Here is a 20,489-nt window from a genome sequence, read left to right on the forward strand (position 1 = left end):
AGTGTCTCTTCTCAGTCAGGGCACTGGGGAGGGACACCTTCCCCAGGCCCAGCCAAATTCTTCCATTTGGATCAATGTGCCAGCTGCCGGGACCCAGGAAATTACTCTGGGAGTTACTCTCTCTTGCTGCTGACTCACAGCAGTCGGACTCATCAGACCAGTCCCCGCAGTCATCGTCCCCATCACAGTGGTAGATGTCCAGAATGCAGCGTCCATAGGCGCACTGGAACTCCTCCAAGCTACAGGTTGTGGCTGGAACATCTGATGCTAACAAGGAAACCAAGGGGAAAGAAAGGCTATGGGCACACGCCAATCCAGGGTATGCTTATGCTGGTGGGAACAAGAGGAGCCTAGCAGGCATGCCATGCAGCACGTGCAGTGCATATGCACAAGTGGCTCACTCCCTCCAGCCCTCAGTGTGTCCACAGCACTGACAGGGACCCATATGCTTCACTGGAAAGCTATTGACAGCTGCATGCAGTGGAACCAACCCACTCAGCACCACACAGGGATCCATCCTGCTGAATGTAACCCTCACCAGAACCAGAACTTTATCTCTGTGTTACGGGTGGGGAAACCGAGGTAGAGAGGGAGAATGCCAGGAACAAAATCTAGGAACGCTAACTCTCTCACCTTCTGACTCTACCTACATCCCTTAAATAAAGTCAGCCTTTGGGGTGCAATGAACCTCACCTTACTGAGGTAGGTCAAACTGCATGTCTGAAGCATGGGACTGTTCCTTTAAGGAATCAGAAATGGGATGGGAAGCTAAGCAGTTGGAGCAGCAAGGTGCTCTGTTTGCACCAGGCCTTTGAAGTGGCAATTCCCCTGACATGCTGCCAAAACAAACTGCTTCTAATCACTGAACTCCTTCCCAATAGGCTCTGACCCTGTGCAGGCCCTGGCACGTTCAGAGTCAAGGGCTTGCCCGCTGCCCTGCTGTGAGACAGCCCCCGAATGCTGCACAGGAAAGTGCCCTCACCAAGGGATTCTGGGAGAGTTCAGTGCAATGGAGACTGACTTCCTCTCTCAGCCTGGGCAGGAATCCATGGGACACTGTCCAGAGAGGGAACTGCAACATTCAAGCACATAGACTTCAGGCTGGGGAACCCAACTAATAACTTGTGATCTTTGGAGTCATGGGCAGGCTTTGGGATGGGGACTGGACCAAAAGCTGCCACTGCCGTGAATTCATACAGAACTGCCCCTCCAGCTGGGAGCAGGGGACAAAGGCAACAGACTCCAGTAAGAGCTTTTTACTTCATGCCAGGGTCTGATGGCCAGATGCTGAACAGGAGCCCAGCTGACTGACCCCAGGTGCTCTTCTAGAGAGCTGAACAGGCAGCCAGCCAGCGGGATTCAGGGATGAGAGGGCAGCTGGCAGCCATGGGGAGGGAGATAAAAGGAGGGAAGGCAGGAAACTGACCCTGCTAACCAAATAAAAAGCTTATCTGTAAATGGTTGGAGTAGGGAAAGGGACTAGGCAGGCTTTTTGGAAACACAAACCAAGCCTGAGAGGAGGGACACCATTTCTATCCCACCCAACCATGTAGGAGGAGGTTGGTACGGCTCCCTCTCCCTTCCCCAGGGCCAGTCCATGGCCGACAGGGAAGGGGACAGGCAGGAGAGCTGGAAGGAGGGAGGGAGGCCGGCTTCCTCTCGGAGCCTTTTCCTGGCTCAGAAATCTTTGCAGCCATGGCTCCCTGCCAACTCTCATTATCTGGAGAGATAAAAGACAACTTCCCCTCCCCCTCCCCCGCATACCCCCTCCTGCCCTTCAGGAGCTGTTGGCCCTGATCCCCCTCCCAGAGCCTTTTGAAGTTTCCTCCTATCTAGAACAAATTTTGCAAAATGCCCTTGAGAGCGGGGTGGGGGAAGGGGAGCTCTGCAACTTCCACAGACACTAACTGCCACTCAGAGATTCAAGAGAAAGGGGGTGGGGCAGTAAGAGGATCCTGCCCCTGTAGTTACTGGCCATAGAAGGGGGACAGCTGCTGCTGGCTTCCCCACACTCCGAGATCTGCTCCCAGCTCTTTTATCCACTTAGCTAATTCTAGACAAAATTTTAAACAAAATGTCCAAATAAAGAGATACGGGTCAGGTGGGACCCCAAAGCGTGTGCAGATGCGGGGGGCTCCCTTAGAGGGCTCTGCAAGAATCAAAAGGGGGGCCACAAATCCTTCCTTCAATCTTTGGTGCACAGGATCCCTGGCTCTGGCTCAAGGTCACACCAGCCTGGGAACAAAAGGGAGAAGCAGCCAGCCCAGGTTACCACTGAGAACAGCGATGGGAAACCAAGATTAGTGAGTGGCTGCATGAGTGGCCCTCCTTTGTCTCAGTGGGCTGCAGCCTTATGGCCCACGGGCCCACTGGTGTTCCACCTGCAGCCTGCCCACTCTGTCTGCAACACCTCCCCATGCACATCTTGTGCACTGAGGCATTGGAGCCCAGCACTTACTACTACTCTCCCTCTCTCCCAGCACTTTCGGAGCACCATGAATCTGCTGCGTAGCGCTCCATTCCCACTCCTTCTCTTCCCTCCCAGAGCTTGAATAACGGGAGTTCAAGATCTGGGAGGGAGGAGGAGGAGGACTGGGGATAGAGTGCAAATCAGAGGACTCATGGTGCTCCTAAAATGCTGGGAGGGAGGGGGAGGAGTAGCGAAGTCCAAGACTCCAGTGCCCCAGAGGCACATGGAGGAGGGAGGGAAGATGGGGTGTGCAAGCCGCAGGTCAAACCCCGGTGGGCCACATGCAGCCCAGTGGACCACAGATTTCCCACCACTGACTTAGAAAGAGACACACACAGTACTTGTCTGTACCAGGAGGCCGATGAGGGCTCCCAGCACCAAGGATGGAACACAGCGAAGCTGCTCGCACAAACAGAGCCAGTTCACTTCCAGTGCCAGTCACAGAAGGCACCCTAAGCCCAGACTGGTAGCAGGACCAAGCAGCTAGCTCCCAAAGCTACAGGGGAAGGAAGGTACTTACGGCAGCTCTCCTCATCCGAGCCATCCTTGCAGTCTGTATCGCCATCACAGAACCAGTGTTCAGCTATGCAGCTGCCGTCACTGCAGCGGAATTCCTTCTCTGAACATTTCCTCATGTCTGCAGGCCAGAAACAGCAATGCAATCAGAGCCCAAGAATGCCAGGACACCCGAACATGCCTGTGCCACCCACTAAATCCCCAGAGCATCCAAATACACCCATGACCTCTGGTGCCTGGGCACAGCAGCTGTGCCCATTCTGTTTTTGCATTGAGTATCGTATTAAAAATTAATCCTCAAGAATTCAGAGTTCTGCATCAAGAAACAACAGGTCCAAGCATGGGCAAATGAGACTAGACAGGGATGCTGCTTAGAAGAGAAGCCCCATCGCCTTCAACCTAAGCAGTAACCCTGGTAAGCATGTCCCCAGCTGCCCATTTCCAGCAATCCAACGGCGTGGCCTTACCATGCTTTAAGAGATCATTAGCGCCCAGTGGTTGGGAGCATGTGCTAACCCCTTTGCAAGCAGCTGTCCTAGGCCGATTGTGCAGGCACACCTTTCATGGCACTCCCATGGATAGGCCACTCACCACACTGCTCATCGCTGTTGTCACCACAGTCGTTGTCACCATCGCAGTGCCACAGGCTGCGGATGCAATATCCATTCTGACACGAGAACTCATCCTCCTCGCACTCCCGTGGCGCTGTAAGTACACAGCCGAGAGGAAGCTGAAGACAAGCTGATCTACCTTACAGAGCCAACTCCTCATCCCAGCACAAAGGGGCACTTTAGAACAATGCCCTCCAAGAGGGTGCCACCATAAAGGGGCACTCGTCCCCCATCACCACAGCACAACATGGGGTGGAGGTCAGAGACATCAAAGCCAGCTTGGGATTCCAGCAGAGACTCTCCTCCATTCCAAGTCTTGGCACTGACTCCCAAGCCCTGCAGCCCTGAGACTGGAAAGGAAATGTCTGGAGTGCCGCCCAGGTATCTGTCCATCCTGTGCTAGGGCTCTTTCACAGCCCAACAGCAGGCTTGAATGAGCCCTGCATGGTCCAAAGGGCAACACTGGCTCCGTACTCAAGGAATTAATACATTTCGTCACTATTAAAATAGGGACACACTAGCCAAACTGCAGCTTTACCTCCTTGCTATGGCCAGGCCAAAGCTGCTCTCCCAGTGAAGGAGATGCTGAGAAGCAGGAGAGAAAGAGCTCAGTTCCTCCAACTCTCCAAGCCTTGAAATTCTGCTTCTGCCCATGTCATCTCTTCAGATCCCTCCCAGAGACTTCCTTGCAGAACAATGAGGAAGGGACTTTGGAGGGGGACCTTCCCTCACTAAGGGGAACTGAATCCAACAGAAACTTTCAGCTAGGACTAGAATCTCCTATGCTGCATTGTGTGTTATCCCCACAGCAGAGCAGGAGCATGCTGCTGGGTGTCACACATAATATTGCTTTGCTGGATCTTCTGTTTCCCCTACATTTGCTGCCATGTAGCAGTCATGTGGAAGTGTCCATCTCAGCGACACCCTCTCACCACCCCTGCCTTGCTGCTCTGGTCTCCCAAGATGGGGATGGGGATGGAACTGGAGAATATTGCATTCAATGACCAAACACTTGCACCCTCAATTTATGAACATCCCAACTTCTGTGCAGAGGAATATTAAATGTCAATATTTAATGAGCTCTGTGGATTGAAAGGGGCATGGAAAAGACACTGTAAAGCTGGACAACAAAACTGTCCTACAAAATCGTGAAACCACAGAGCCCTAACTCCACTAACCCCAGCCCCCAGTGTAGGGAAGAGGCAGAGACCAAGGTGTGACCCACATTAACTAGCTACAGTCCCATAGGGAGTATTCTGAGCTCTGGCAAAATGGCGCTAGGGTAGCATGAGTTCAGACCTACAGTTGTTTGGGAGGTGGAAAGGAGTCATCAGGGACAGTGTCAAGTCACATGTTCTGGGGGTGGGCTCAAGAGTATACCCACACACCTGAATCACCCTGCACACTCCTCCCCCACTGCTCAACATACTGGGGAGAAGCGTGTCAAGCAGCAGAGAGCACTAGCCTGACAGCACACAGCTCAGTTCATAACAGCAGCCTGACGCCAGCCCTGCTGTCAGTGTAGCTCCAGAGACCTGTCAGTGATGTGTGTTGCAGGAAAAGATGGTTCTCTGGCACATGCTGACAGTCCCTGAGATGGGGGCAATGAAACAACCATGAAGCAGGAAGGGGCACTTCAAGCACTGACCAGCCTTCACTTACTGGAACATCCCCAAATAGCACCTGCCCCCAGCACAGAAGGGAGAGGGTGGAGCTGCAAGAGATCAGGTATGTTTCCAGTCACATTCTATTGACTTTACCATCACGGCAACAGCCCTAGGTGCTGCCAGATCTAGTGTGGTATAGTCTGGGCTCTTTCCAGGCAGGGCTCTCTGATGTGGTGCCAGGTCGCCTCATCTCAGGATAACTGGGCCTCTGGCCAGACCAATGTCCCTGCCATACTCTCCTCAATGAAGCTGTCTGAAGGGAGAGGACCCCAAGGATGGCCCCACACAGCAGTGGAGTCAGACAGTGGAACCTGAGGCCACAGGAAATCAGCCAGACAAACAATTTAGTGGGATTTAGCAGGGGTTAAGCATTTCCATGAACAAGGAGCGCTTGAGCAGCTCAGCACTCAGGGAAGTGCTTCATGGGACATTAACTAGCAGGCCTCAGGGCGTAAACTGTTCTCCAGCTGGGACCAGGAAGCATCCCCTCCCCCAGGATTAAGAGCTACACAACTGGCTGGCCAGGTGCACTGGTGGGGGAGGGTCACCCTTCTCTAAAGCATCAGATACTAGCCTCTGCAAGATGCAGCATATGGAATAATGTGGGCCATGGGTCTGACTGAGTGAAAAAATCCCCATGTTCCTGTATCAACAATGTTAACACTAGTTAACCGTTTGGGTGCCAGGTTCCCAGGCTATGTCTACACTACAATGATCTATTGGAAAAAGGTACGTAAATTATGCTCCACAGTTTGCGTACCTTTTTGCGATAGTTTTTTTGGAAGAGGCTTTTCCGAAATTTGGCCCGTCTACACTGGGCCAAATTTTGGAAAATTCTCCTCTTTCAGAAGAGTCTTCTTCCTCGTGAGAGGAGGAAGACAGGGCTTCTGAAAGAGCCCGTCACCTCTTCTGCAAATAAAAGCAGAACAGACGAGTTCCCTGGACACAGCAGAGTCTTTCCGGGACATCTTTGGTACCCCGGAAAAACCCCATAGTGTAGACACAGCCCCAGAAGTCTAGCAACATCCTTTCAACAGCATCTCATCCTTTCAACAGCATCTCATCCTGTCCTTGAAGGGTTAACCTACGGCAGTCCTGTTCATCAGAATCATCTTCGCAGTCGTTGTCTCCATCACAGACCCAGGAGCGGCGGATGCACTTCCCATTGTCACAGTGGAAATCCAAGGGGGAGCAAGTAGGCAGCACTGAACACAGGAGAAAGGAGACAATTCACTATGTGCCTGCAGCAGGGTTTCTATAACGACCGTTTCCCCTGCTCCCACTAGCGACAAGCTTCCCAGAGGTAATGAATATATGTTTAAGATTATCAGTGAGCGTAAACCCTGGAAACTTGTGGTTGAGTGGTACTGCATCACCCCAGCAGCACTAACCTTCCCCACACTGTGGCCAAATCACAATGTTCCATTCTCTTTCCCATCCCCTACAGATGGCAACTCTTCCCATGCTGGTCCCCTCCCCGAAGTTACATTTCCTTCCTGACACTCAAGAGAGTTAACAAAATAGAAACATATCTAAATATTTCCCCACCCTGCATGCTCCCCCACTGCGTCTTCTCCTCCCCTGTCTATTACATGGGACACATGTCTGAAGGGATGCTCTTGAGCACACTCCCGTAGCATGTCTGTGAGAGGGGAATCTCCCAATGAGGTGTTGCTTCTAGGGCTCATGCCAAGGAGTTTAAGGCAGAAGGTGAATATGCTCCACCCTGCCCCAGACAGGGAGGAGGGGAAATAAAGGGCACACTCAAGGTGAGGTAGTGATGTGGACTAGGGGATAGGGTGTTTGCTTGGGGAGGGTAAGGTGGTAGGTCCTAATCCCTACCTCCAACTCTAGGAGTGGAGGAATAGCCAATACAGAGGCTGCCTCTACAGAAGGTAGGATAAAGGGTGCTCTGAAGGTGGGGAGGGGCAGGTTCCAGTGTGGCCTAGGGGATAGGGTGCTTGCCTGGGGAGGGCAGAGTACAATTAAAATGGGGTTGCTGGATTGTGGCTTCAAAAGGGCTCATGAGCATCCCCAAGCTAGAATTTGAGGGAAAGCACACACCCAACGCCACCCTTCCTTCACAGATGAGAGGAACACTCACAGCCCTGGAGGTTCATGCTTTTAAGTGTTGCCAGCTGCTGTGGGAAGGAGACTACACAGGAGACTCCTGACAGGTGTGTTCTCCAGAGAACAATGATACAATGAGGAGCAGAGCAGGGAGAGGCTGGTCTCTGAAACCCTTTCATCCCAGCCCAGCCTGCCGATAGCATCTCTCAGCTGTCATCACCCAGGTCAGTGCTGCTCTGCTAGGCTTAGAACTCCTCCCTACGCTGCCAAACACGCTGGGTGGAGGGGGAGCTAGGGGTTGGATACAGAAGCAACACAATAGACAAGAGACAGGGCAGACCCCGTGAGGACTAGAAAGAACAGACTGGATGGACACACTTCCTGTTTTCCCAGTCCCACCCTCCCAATCGACCCTCTCGTCCCCCCAGCTCAGAGTTGCTGCCAACATTCTAGGTAACCAGTGCACATTAGACCAAGGAACCTCACAGGCTCTTTGACTTAAGTAGACCCACCTGGGACTGTAACAGGATTTAACCCTTGGCCGACTCTGTGCAAAAAATGCCAGCACTCCTGACTCTCACAGCGTCACTAACCCTCCTAAAAGGCCTCTCTTGTAGGATCAAGCACTCTCCCTTCTCAGCAGGATACCAGGGACTTAAACCCAGAAACAAGCATGGCTCTCCACTATTGACGGAAAATGGCAAAGAACTGAGCACTTGCCCCAGAAAGCTCCCAAACTGACAGCACAGAGATGCAACAGGCCTATGGCTTGATCTGCCTCACATAGACAAATGGTTCCCCCTTCCTGAGGCTATGTCTACACTAGGGGTTTTTTCCGGGCTACCAGAAGTTCCGCCACATCCAGGGAACAAGTCTGCTCTTCTGCTTTTTTTTTTTTGCAGAAGAGCTGACGCGCTTTTTCAGAAGCGCTGTCTTCCGCCTCCCACAAGGAAGAAGGGCTCTTCTGAAATTTGGCCCAGTGTAGACAGGCATAATTTTGGAAAAGCCTCTTCCGAAAAAACTAATGGAAAAAGGTACGCAAATTGTGGAGCACAATTTGCGTACCTTTTTCCGATAGATCAGTGTAGTGTAGGCACAGCCTGAGCGTAACGCCAGGTCCTTTCTCAGCTTGATGCACCCTTGGACATGGCTCATCTTCTAACACAGAGCACCTCTGACCCCTCCCCAATTCCTCAGTGGATAGCCTCTCATCGTCCCAGCCTGTCACCCTTCTCTGGCTAAGGAGTTTCTAAGTCAGGTAGAATCATACTATGCATGTGCTGAGTATGCTTCTTTGACCACCTCTTTGGGCTTACGCTTTCCATACCACTTTTACCCTCTTCAATGAGCTAATCACTACAACTGCACCCTTAAACATCATCTACTGCAATACTAACCCCTCCTGCTAACAGCGCCATGCCAAGGAGGAAACTGAAAAGAACAGTTCCCCCTCCCAACATAATAAAAGCCATGTGGGTTGGCAGACTAGCCACAAGACTGGAAACCTACAGGACCTGAATTCTAATCTCACTACAGGCACTGACTGGTCTTAGAGATACTTCGTAATTCAAGAAAGGCTGTAGGTACAATACAACTTTACAGAAGTTTAGGGGGGACTCAAAACAAGACAGCTGTTGAAAAGAAGGTTCACAATGGATATTTCATTCACCCACATTTAGAGTGATGCATAGAGAGATAAGTAAGAGCAATGGGTTGAAATTAAGAGGGGACAAGTTGACCCAATATGAAGGAAAACTTCTTGAAAACAAGGTGTTCCAGAGTGTAGGGCATTCTTCCCAGGAAAGGAACAGATGCCCCACCACACAAAGCCTTTAAAACAGCACTGGACAAATTCCTACATAATCCAGCATGGGTTTTTACTGCCTAGGATTCTACAAAGACTTTTCTTCAAATCACACCTAGCCTTTCCAGGTACATCTACTTAGCCTGCAGCAGCAAGGCTTGGAGTTCAGAGGGCTCATGCTACAGCATTTCAAAAAGCTGTATACACGTTGTGGCTTAGGCCGGAGCTTCGGCACTGATGCCCACCGCCTCAGAGCCCTATTGTCTACACAGCTGTTTTTAGCACTGCTGCATAATTATGAGTCTGTTGACCCAAGCTCTGAGACTTGCTGCTGCAGGTTGCTGCTCCCTGTGTAGACAGACATTCTCCACCTGACTGAGGCCGAGGGGGAGAGGAAGGCACACATACATGTCTCTACATTCACCCACCAGAGACTCATCAGAGGAGCAGGTTTTCTAGCTGGAGGTTTGTTTCCTTTGGCCATGCTCTCTGGGCACACACCTCAACAACCTCCTCCTCCTAGAGAATCCCAGTGCTGACTGAACATGGAGACTGAAATACTATGCCCCAGGGCAGGAAGAGGGGACCACATCCTCCTCTCCATACTTTACTCCCAAAAATCCAACCAGAAATCTCAGGTTCTTGGATCTTGAGAGACAGGACAAGCTCATAGCTCTGCCTCTCTTCCCTCAATGCAGCCTCTGAAAATAGCATACAGACCAGACCCTTCCTGGCCTCAGCAGCAGTTTAAAAGCTAAAACTATTTCCCCCCAACACTGCCCCCCCTACACACGCACACGCACAGCATATGCATTACTGTCTGCTCTCCCCAATCCCAGCATGACTAATCACCAAAGGGCTGCGCAGGAGCTGCCTAGAAGGGAATTTGCATACAGACTCTCCAGGGAAGAATTTTTCTGGCTCCCAGAGGTTTAGACCATTAGCATTGGTTCAGAGCTGATACTGGCATCGCATTCAACTCCTTCTTCTCTTTGTGAGGTAACTGCACAAAATGAAATTCCACCCCAACAGGGAGCAGTTCAGCCAATTTCATACCCTTCGTAAATATGAAAAATAAGCTTCATGAGTTAGGAAAAAGAAAATGACACACAGAAACTGCTACATGCAAAGAAGGGCCCTATTCCCACCTTAGCAGACAGCAAGTGTGTCTGCCAGCCCACACAACTCTATAGCACAAACAGAATTTCCTTTTCCACAAGAGCCTCCTATAAAGACACCTAAGACAGGATGATGAATGAAGGCTGAAGTTTCACAGAATACAGGAAGTGCCAGCTCAGATCAGGCTCCTAGAGCCCATCTGGCAGGGATGTTAAAACGTCTAACCGGTTAAACAATAGGCACTTATCCAATAGTGTTTTAACCTAGGGTCTGCCACCTGGCTCTGCCATGGCCACGATGTCCCACCACTGGCCTTGCTGCAGCTGGGTGGTCACACTGCCCAGCCTTTCCGCAGCCAGGGCTGAGCCTGCTGTGGCTGGCTGCTGCCAGAGTTCACTGGCAAGCAGTGGTTAACTGGTAAGCATGCGTGTAAGCCTCATGCTTACCAGTCAACCATTAAATATCCCTACTATCTAGTCCAGTATCCTGGGCTGTGGGGTGGGAGTTAACTAACCCATGGAAACTAATTTAAATTTAGAACAGGAGCAAAACAGAAACTCAACTTTTCACTCAGGTTATCAGCTTGAGCTCAAGCCTAAAAGCTGAGTTGCCATATTCTTACTACTATTTTAATCTTAATTAGTCAACACTAATGCTAGCTAGCTACCCAAGTTAAGAACATCTGTTTCTGCGTGTAAACGTGTCTTGACAGAAGTGGCCAGTAGCAGATGCTTCAGAAGAAAATGTAGGAATCCCCATGTGCACCATTATGCAAAAGCATCCCCATAGGGTAAACTTACTCCTAAACTCACTCTCTTATGCCTCTCATTAGCTAATTTTATGCATTAAATTGTAGGTACTGTATTTGCAATCCTTTCTAATGCTACTCTGGATGTCCTCACTAACCTGATCCATTTTGGAATCCTTTTGAGCTCTTATTCTCAGTTGGTACCTTGTGGTAATGAGTTCCACAGGCTAATTCCACCTATTGCCAGTGACCAACACAAAAAGGCTTTTGAACTCCTGACCTCTTCTTCCATATACTTATCCCTATTGCACATTCACACTGGAAATCATCCGAGAGTTCAGCAGAGCTAAGTCTACCATAGGCCTGCTGTACCCACTGTCTCTCATCACACAAAGCTGCTTTTTTATGGTCATGGGAGGGAAGTCACAAAAGATTAACGGCTGAATCATGTCCCACAGCCTTTGGAATGCTTCAGCCCTGTGTGATAAGGCACAAATTGCCTGACACCCAGGAAAGCAAGTACCTCAGAGGCATAGGCATTGACTCGATAGGTCAATGAAGAGAAATCAGAATGCTCAGCAGGGGCCACTGCATTTTGCTGTTATTTCTCCAGAACCCAAAACAGAAAATACTCCCTCTAGTGGTATCACTGAATTTGATGTTCAAGTGCACTGTCAGAAAATCTGGACTCCCACACAAGCTGTGCAAAGGTGAGACAGAAATAGAAAGGGACCACCATCTGCAACCAGCACCAAATCCTTTACAATCCTGAAGGGGCCAAGGTCAGTGCCTGGGAGCATCATATCCTCTGTGATGTGGTTTTGGAGATATGACTTAAGTCAACACAAAGCCAAAATTCCCAAAGCAGGGAATATGTGGGGCTGGTGTCTCTTCAAGAGGAGAGGTAATGTAGCCTGGGAATCCTTTTCAGTTTAACCTGAACTTAAAATTCCTGATTTTTGAGCAATGGTTTGTGGAGTATTTGTTTGTTTCATTTACACTAACTATAGCAAAAGTCTCTATAAAGATTTTTAGTATTAGCATCACCCCACAATTTTCATCTGGGACAGATTAATTTGGCAGTGTCACACATGGCCCAGTCATCATAGGTAAAAGGAGACACAGCGTCCAAGAAAATGTCTTGAACGAAATGAGATACATACTCATGTGGCTCAAGAGATGCAGTCTGCACTTCTGACTGGGTTCAGGGCAGTGGACTTTTATCTCATTTTCAATTACCTGGGAGAAAAAGAATAACCAGTCCCCCACTCTCCTTAAGTCCAGAAAGTGTGGCTCAGCAGGAAGCAAGCAAGTCTCTGTCCCAAAGAGCCGACAGTACAAAAACAAATGGAGCCAACACAAGCACAGTCAGAAAATGTTCAATGGAGCAGGAAGACTCTGTGAAAAAGGCAACAGCTGGGATGAAAAAAAAAGTAAAATCTTCTAGGGAACAGCCTGTTTCTCAGGTCTGAGGCTGAATTACTCAGTTCTCCTCCTTCCTCTGCCTTATAAAAGTGGGACCCACGTGTGTATAAAAGACAGAAATATTTCTAGTATTTGGGAAAGGGCCAGGCCACATGTGCAAATGAAAGCAGATGTGAAGACAGTCTTCTGCCTACATTCCTTTGCTTTGATTAGCGACAATCCCTGGCCACCTCTGCTGGCACAAGGTGTGGAGCAGCTGAGCTGCTCTGGCATGTGCAGCAAGTGGTTCCAAAACAGATGCTGTCATGGAGCCAAAGAGCTGACACCTGAAAGAAAGTCTATGAAGCTGGCATGACAGCTGCAAGGGTGCTTATTACTATTATTACTACAGCACTTTGGCTCGTAAACATGATCCAGAGCAGAAAGCAAATATGACATGAACTAATTGGCTCCTGTAATAGCAGGGTTTCAGCTTTGGGAGGGAAGCAGTCCTGCCACAAGAAGTAGGCAAAGGACACATACGCTAGTAGTGTGAAGGTTCTCCTTGTCCAGGCCATTGCTAATAACCCTCAGCGCCAGTGGAAGACCTTAGGCAAGTCAGATATACCTGGTACTCTGATGCAATAAAACTGAGCAAGTCCTTGGGGAAGCCAGGGAGAGGCTGGAGAAAGGGTAGCAATGGGGGGACAGAGGAGGGCGATTAACCCGGAAACCATGCAATGTTATTTCATACTAGAAATGGAAACAAGGCTACACCATGGCTTTTACTTACTGGAGCATTCCTTCTCCTTAAACTGGAAATGCAGGGGAGAAAATCGACATACACACACTTCCATTCGGGATGGGAGTGAGATTTGACAGAGGTTGGTAGCTACCATGGTTGGAATGACAGCTGAAAATCTGAGACAAGGCCCGCTTTCAAAGGAGGATGCATCCCCTTTCACTGCTGCATGTATTGTTCTCCTTTCATTTCAAGCCCTGCCAGCATGATCTTTAACACTACTGAATTAGTACTTTACCACTTCAAAGGGATTGACAAATGGCACTAATACAGAATTAATTACATTGCAATTAACTAGTTTGATTAATCCAGCATACACAGCACATTATGGACACAGATCCTACTTTAAAGAGCTAAGACCTGTGAATCTAGGTCCCTGTTTGCCTTTGGCATGAAAGTCCCTACACTCATCTTTGGGCATGGCTCTCTCAAGAGCTCATCAACATTACTTCATTGATAGTCCAGAGGAGGATCTAGAGCAGGACTACTCAACACATTGCCCGTGGCCCATTTGTCTGCAGCCTGCAGTGCAGTTTGGGTTTATGCAGGGCTCAACATGTGGCCCATGGGTGGGATCCTTTGAACATGGCCTCCACTGGGAACACACTCCACAACAGCGAGTCAATATAATGGTCTTCTGTTGAGATGTGTTTCAGTAGTTAAATTCCTGGACAGTCAATGCTCATTAAAAGTGCTGTCATATGGGTGGAGATCGGGTAAATATTGCATTTTATTAATATCGGCAGAAGTGACTTAAATGGGGTCTGCATGTTATGTAGTCTTGTCTTAATTTTTGTATTCATGCCCGTCAGTGTGAAAGAAGCTATTTACATATATTTGCATGTTTATGCAACCACACTTAAGTTGCAGCCCTCAGCATGTGCTGTGAGTATCATTGTGGCCCCCAGGGCTTCCAAAGTTGAGTAGCCCTGCACTAGAGCACCATACCTTGCTGAAGGATCCTCCTTATACTTTCTTTTCCATCTACACACAGGTGGCTGCACAGAATTAGATTCATGGGCTAAAACACATCATACAGCTCATTCCAACTTGCACCTCCATAGCTTTCAAGGAACGTTTCAATGATTTCTTAACTGAATCTTTAAGGCTATGTCTACACTGAACATTTATTTCAGAATAAGATATTCCGAAATAGTTATTCTGAAATAGCTTATTTCAAAATAGCACATCTTCACTGCAGGGAAGCCTCAAAATTAGTCCAAGGTGGGCTTCCCAAATGTAGATGCACTATCTCGATTTAGAGCCCCAGGAGGCACTGGGGAGGAATAACTTAGAATGGCCCTGGCGAGGGGCTATTTTGAAATAGCAGAAGTGGAGCATGTACACAGCCCCTATTTTGAAATAACTATTTTGGACGAGGTGTTATTCTTCGTAGAATGAGGTTTACAGAAGTTGGAATAAGCCTCCCGTTATTTCAAAATTATTTTGAAATAACGCTATTGTTGTGTAGACAGCATTGTTATTTCGGAATAAGGGTCATTATTCCGAAATAACTTTGCTGTGTAGAGGCACCCCCATTCTGCAAGGGAGGTGTATAATTTGTGCAATCCTATCCCATTACTGTTAGTGCCTGGTACTTGTCACTAGAAAAATTATGTGGAAATGCAGAAGTTTTAGACACAATATATATGAGTAGTTAAGAAACAGGACAAGTCCAGAATAGGAGACAATGAGAGAGAGGAGCTGGAAGCAGACCGTATCTATCAGGAGGAGGAGGTGGCAGCAGCAGGAACTCTTAACTGGGACAGCACATGGATGTTGAAGAAGCTGGATGAACAGTGAGAAAGTGAAAGCAAGGAAAGGATTAGGCTTTGATGGAAATGCTCTTACGGGTGGTTAAAAAAAAGCTTGTGAGAACTCAACGCCTTCAGACATCTCTGGGAAGACTAAAGGCCAGACTAGGAAAGGGATTACGCATGATTAGCTTTAGCAGGGAGCTGTTACTGTCATTCCAGGCAGAATGGAAGATCAATAAAGAAACCAGTCACCAGCACCTCACTTCACAAGGCTGTCCTGTTCCTAACGGGCTGCTTCTAGCATGTACCATGATGCACACTGGAGAGCCATTCCGACAACTGAGCAGCCTCAATGGAGAAAAAGTGTTCCAAATGCCTCCCCAAGATAAGTCTACATTGCCACTTTACTGCGCTGTATCTTTCTGGCTCAGGAGTATGAAAACATTACCACCATCACCACCTCGAGCACAGCAAGTTACAGTGCTGTAAAGCACCATTGAAAACCACACTACAATGCTGAGAGCTGTGCTCCCGGTGCAGTTTGCTATTCCCCTGGAGGAGGTGGTTTACCGAGACAGCTGGGAGAGCTATGACCAAGTCCATACTGCCACGTTAAAGTGCTACTGCAGCTGCATTTTAAACATTCAAGTGCAGACAAAACAGAAGCCTGGAATGTGCACATAGGTCTGGGATTGATGGGTTCGTTTAAAGCCCTTTCACCAACTCCTCAGCTCCAGCTTCTATTTTGCCTTCCTTCCTACCCTGGCTGTGAGCTGAAGAATTCCTTCCCTTTATCTATCCTGTTTCCCTGTAGGTATTTATAGAAGCAGATTATTTTCCAGCCCTTCCCCTCAAGTTACTTCTACCCTGGAAGAAGCTAAATTTAAACATCTCCTTTCCCATTTTACCAGTTTTGTTACCCTTCTTAATATGCTCTAGCAGTTTGTCGCTCTCCTTCTAAATGGCGGAGGCCAGAAATACAGACAATAGTCTGGCAGCAGGGGGTCTAATCACTGTTGTCTCAGACTTGCTGTTTTCCAGAGAGCTGCCCCCCAGTTGACAGCTGTTCTATTTCCCCTCTCTGAGTGTAAAGGCTCAATTACTCAGACTACTGATTCATGTAAGTGGCTAGAGATTCCCAGGCTTTCTAGTTCACCTGGCTGTCTGCAACTGCCCTGTGTATTTTTTCTCCCTTCCAATCACAAAGAGGTCAGCCAATCTGATCACAGATCAATATTCCACTCCTCCCCAGTTTGGGTGAAGCCCCACTCCGAGTGTGAAGCTCAAGTAGGTCTTGTCTCCCTTTTTATCTCCAGTCTGTCCCAGTAAGTGCGCTGAAGGCCAGCAAGAACAATTTTCAAAATCAGCCCAGGTGCTTAGGTATCAGCTATTCCTGCCTCAGTTCCCCTAGTCTCATCTGGAAACAGACAATTGGTGGGCTCCGTTTCTCTCTTCCCATCCTTTTTCAGGAATCAAGACTTTCCCGGGCTCCCAGACACCCAACTCCTCCGTTGGGCCCAGTCCTGCAGGCCCAGGCACATTCTATCCTCACTGCTTTATTTCCTCCTTTGTTCTTGGACTCTCCAAATATTGTCTCTGGTGATTTCCCTGCTTCTCACACAGGTTCTCAGGTTCTCTTCCCACTGGTCACCTTATATCAGAATCCTGCTCCCTTTATTTTCCTGAGGGCCTATTTTCCCCCATGAGTTTTCCATTTTACTAACTATTCTGTCCAGAGATGCAAGGACCAAGGTTGGGGAAGACAGGAACTTCCCTACAGCAGTGCAGAGTTCTCCTGCACCTACACAGAGAAGAGAAAGAAGGCAGCGAAGCCTCAGTGGGAGTTCCCAATACTTCATTCTACAAAGGGAATGAAATTTTCTCCTGCATAGATGTTGGAACAGTGGGCCCAGCAAGCAGTCAGGTTGGGACACATATCTCAAAGGTGAAAGATTTCCCCACTTCTGCTAAAAAGAGGGCCTGGATTCTCTTTGGATAGAAGGTCATTTGAAGAAGAGTAATTCTTTCAGGTTGAGCTTTTATTCCCCAATGGAATATGTGAAATCCCAGGAGGTGAGTAAAGGAAGCAGCTGCAATTCTTTGCAGTCCTAGGGAGAGGGCTTCTACATGCTAATTCTTTTCCTTCCTGCTAGGCCTACTGGGAGCCCAACCTTTCAACAGTTCTTATCTGTGCACACAGCTAAACATACACTGACATCAGCTGTAAGATGATCTTGTTCGCAGGATCCCACAGCAACAGGTGAATGAATGACAGGAGCATAGCTTAGAAGGGCTGCTTTCCCTCTCCTCACAGAGCACCCAGGGTGGGTAACACTGCAGCCTGCAAGGCAGGGAGAGGGCACACTAGTCTAGAACAGTGGTTTGCAACTGCTGTTCCGCAGACGTGCCGGTCTGTGAACCGCTGGCTGCTGGGTTGTGGTGGCTGTCAGAGCTCAAGCCAACTGTTCGCAGCGGCTCAGCTCCAGCAGCCATGGTGGCAGTAGGAGGTGGAGGAGCAAGAGGCGCCTCCCCACTTCTCCCGCCTCCACACCTGGGGAGATGCACTTGGTGAGTGAGGGGGCATGAAGGAGGAGGGAGGGTTCATGCCGTCAACGGCCAATTCCCTTGCCCGCGCGGCCGCTTTTGCCAACAGCAGTGCTGAGGCGGTGACAGAAAGAGGTGAAGCCGGAGGTGCCTCTGTCCCCCCTCTCCTTTCAGTAATGGCAAGCGGCCGGGGTTCCACATTCCGCCTCACCCATGGGGGCGCAAGACGTGCTTGGGGAAGGAGAGAGCATGAAGGAGGAGAGCTGCTCCCCTTGCCCGCGCAGCAGCAACAGCCACACTCTAGGGGAAGCAACTTCACTCTGGAGAGTGCGGGGTTGGGATGGAAGCAAAGGGCAATGGAGTTTTGGGTAAGGGCGTGGTGGGGTCACAGGACAAGAGGGTATTGGCATGGGCTGTGGGGGCCTAAGGGTGTTACGGACTGGGGAGCAATGGGCTGGGTTGGGGCTAAGCGGACGATAACATTTTATTTGCATATGTTATTTGCATAATGAATATGCAATTATGAAAATAAACTGATATCGCTCTGCCAAAAATTTGTGAATGGGTTTGCCAGTCTGCAGCATAAAAAAGGTTGGGAACCGCTGGTCTAGAACATACTCAGAAAGTTTATTTTCCCTCATCTACATAGCTCAGCTATACAAAGCAATTTTGTGGGCAGCTGCCCCTTTCACATGAGGAAGAGGACCTCCCTTTCCCCTAACACACACAAAATTCCCCCCACATGACCCCAACCAGTCCCCAAAGCAAGAATGAGCATGCACAGTATCCTAGGTTAGGGGATTCTGTCAGTGCCAGACCACAGGATATGGGAGCCTCAGAGTCCAGAGCCCCCCTACCTATTCGCTCCCTAGCTCTGAAATCAGGGGACTGTCAGCTCAAGCACCTTAGTGAACCTCAGCTGTTATGACAGTAAATGGAAAAGCATCTCATATAGTCAGAGGTCTCCCAAAAATGAGCTAGGTGGTGAAGACGACACACTGTCAAAGGGCAACTGATTTGAAGTGAGGGTGGAGCACAGAGGTAGACTCTTTTGGCGTGTCTGTCTTCACAGGTTTTTACATTCCAGTTCAAAACTATTTTTACCCTCTAAAACAGGATTAAATCAAAGTTTAAAAAAGAAAAGATTAAACACGGGCATAGTACACAGCAAGCCTCCTTCTTGACTGCCTCTCTGACTAGAGCTGCCTCCATTATTCCTGTCCTGAGCTACCTATACACATAGTCCTGGTCAGCAGCCCTCTACTATTCCAGAAATAGGCCTTAGTGAAAAAGAACAGATAGAAGGTGGGAAACAAACCAAGGCAAACCCATTACAACTTCTACATCACACATAGAGTTCTCAGGTCAGTAGACAAAAGTTAAAACCTTCACATATCAGCCCTCACACACACACGCAACCCCTCTTGCCTGCACCTGCTCACTAGCTTGTGCACCCACATGTACACATAAAAGGAGTAATTTTCTTACTGCAGCCATCTTCATCGCTGTGGTCCCCACAGTCATTGTCACCATCACATTGCCACTGAGCAGGGATGCATGTACACTCGCCAAAAGCACTGACTGCACAAGTAAAGTGATTGCGTCCGCAGGAACAGTCAGTGCTGCTTGTTACACCTGTAGGGAGAGAGAATGAAAATAATTAAATGGTCAGAGAGAGGAAGACGGGACCCCCTTGTTTTAAAGTGAGTGCCACAGCTTCCAAACACCTCAGTTATCTCTCACATACATAACACACATGCCAACCTATGTGCACTCCTATACAACCAATTGCAAAAAGATAAACATTTTCCAGCCTTGGTCTGTGACATGCAGAGATTCCTAGAGTGAAAAAAAAAACTGGAGGTAGAAGTGCAAAGCAAGCATTCAGGAAGAGGGTTAGTCAGAACTTCCTTAAATTTAATTGCAACTGCCACCTTGACCAGCGTATCTTTGTTATTTACTTAAATCTAGTCCATCTAAGAGTAGACCCCTGCAGATCTAAAACTGTGCATTCTACCACATCTGCTGACATTTGCTGCCACACATTGTTGCGGAATTCATGGAAACAAAAGAAGAATACAGGACCCATTTAAGATAAAATGGAACAAATGTACACATGAGCAGAATCTTCCAGAAGATTCGTAATAGTAAGATGTGTGAGGCTGTGGCATCAACTTCCAAGGGATAAGGTGTGTGCCTGTCACCTAGGACCATAAATGAAAAGACAAAGGCCACAGAGAACAGATTATAGGGAATATTTCACCACTAGACCTCAAGAAATGGGTGGACAAGATAGCTTAATAGACATTTGCATCTTTAATTTCTATGACTTGTGAAGTAAGAACTCTTCCCACAACATAGTGAAACTTAGAATGAAATTGGGAGTGCGAAACATTCACAGCATTTTCTGATTTCTGCCCTCAATCTAGTTAAGTTTTACCTTTATCTAAAATGGCCTCTGTGACGGGGCAGATGTGCCCTGCACTCCTGGCAGGGAAGCGGCCAGGGTAACGTGGCAGAAGTTGCGGGGAAAAGGAAGCAGCGCTGCTCCCGTGTCAGGCCAGCCCAGCCGGAGAACAGCGTTGGCTCGTGGAGGGGGCAGGGGACTGCAGGGTGGCGCAGATGCTCCCACGTCAGCGGACGCACCCGCAACGGACCAAGGGGGAGGGTGTAGCACTGATGTGAGGGGTGGGGCGTACAGGGAGCAGAGTACAGAAGGGAGAGAGCCAGAGGGAGGGGAGGGGAGGAGAGGAGAGGAGAGGAGAGGAGAGGAGAGGAGAGGAGAGGAGAGGAGAGGAGAGGAGAGGAGAGGAGAGGAGAGGAGAGGAGGAGGGAACCTGTCAGCTGGGGCCGTGTGGGAAGGAAGTGACCCACTGTAGGGCTGAGTCGACTCCCGAGGGTTGGTGCGCTTAGGGGTAACACCCCACCAACCAAGCCGGGGAAGAGCTCCCCATCTTTATTGCCCTGGGTCGGGACC

The 20,489-nt window shown here is 49.0% G+C and overlaps 1 protein-coding gene across 3 annotated transcripts in view; it reads right to left on the reverse strand.

Annotated features, from left to right (window-relative positions):
• The window catches only part of LRP4 (LDL receptor related protein 4), a 125,794-nt gene that overhangs the window by 40,954 nt on the left and 64,351 nt on the right, over positions 1-20,489 (reverse strand). For all 3 annotated transcript variants that reach the window (XM_006135340.5, XM_089778564.1, XM_006135341.5), the window contains exons 2-6: positions 19,001-19,147; positions 6,353-6,469; positions 3,578-3,691; positions 2,991-3,107; positions 139-267 (exon numbers count right to left, since the gene is read on the reverse strand). In XM_006135340.5, the coding sequence (XP_006135402.3) occupies positions 139-267; positions 2,991-3,107; positions 3,578-3,691; positions 6,353-6,469; positions 19,001-19,147 (624 nt within the window). The remainder of the gene's footprint in view (positions 1-138; positions 268-2,990; positions 3,108-3,577; positions 3,692-6,352; positions 6,470-19,000; positions 19,148-20,489) is intronic.

Source organism: Pelodiscus sinensis, chromosome 5 (assembly GCF_052426305.1).
Source record: "Pelodiscus sinensis isolate ZL-2025 chromosome 5, ASM5242630v1, whole genome shotgun sequence".
NCBI lineage: Eukaryota > Metazoa > Chordata > Testudines > Trionychidae > Pelodiscus > Pelodiscus sinensis.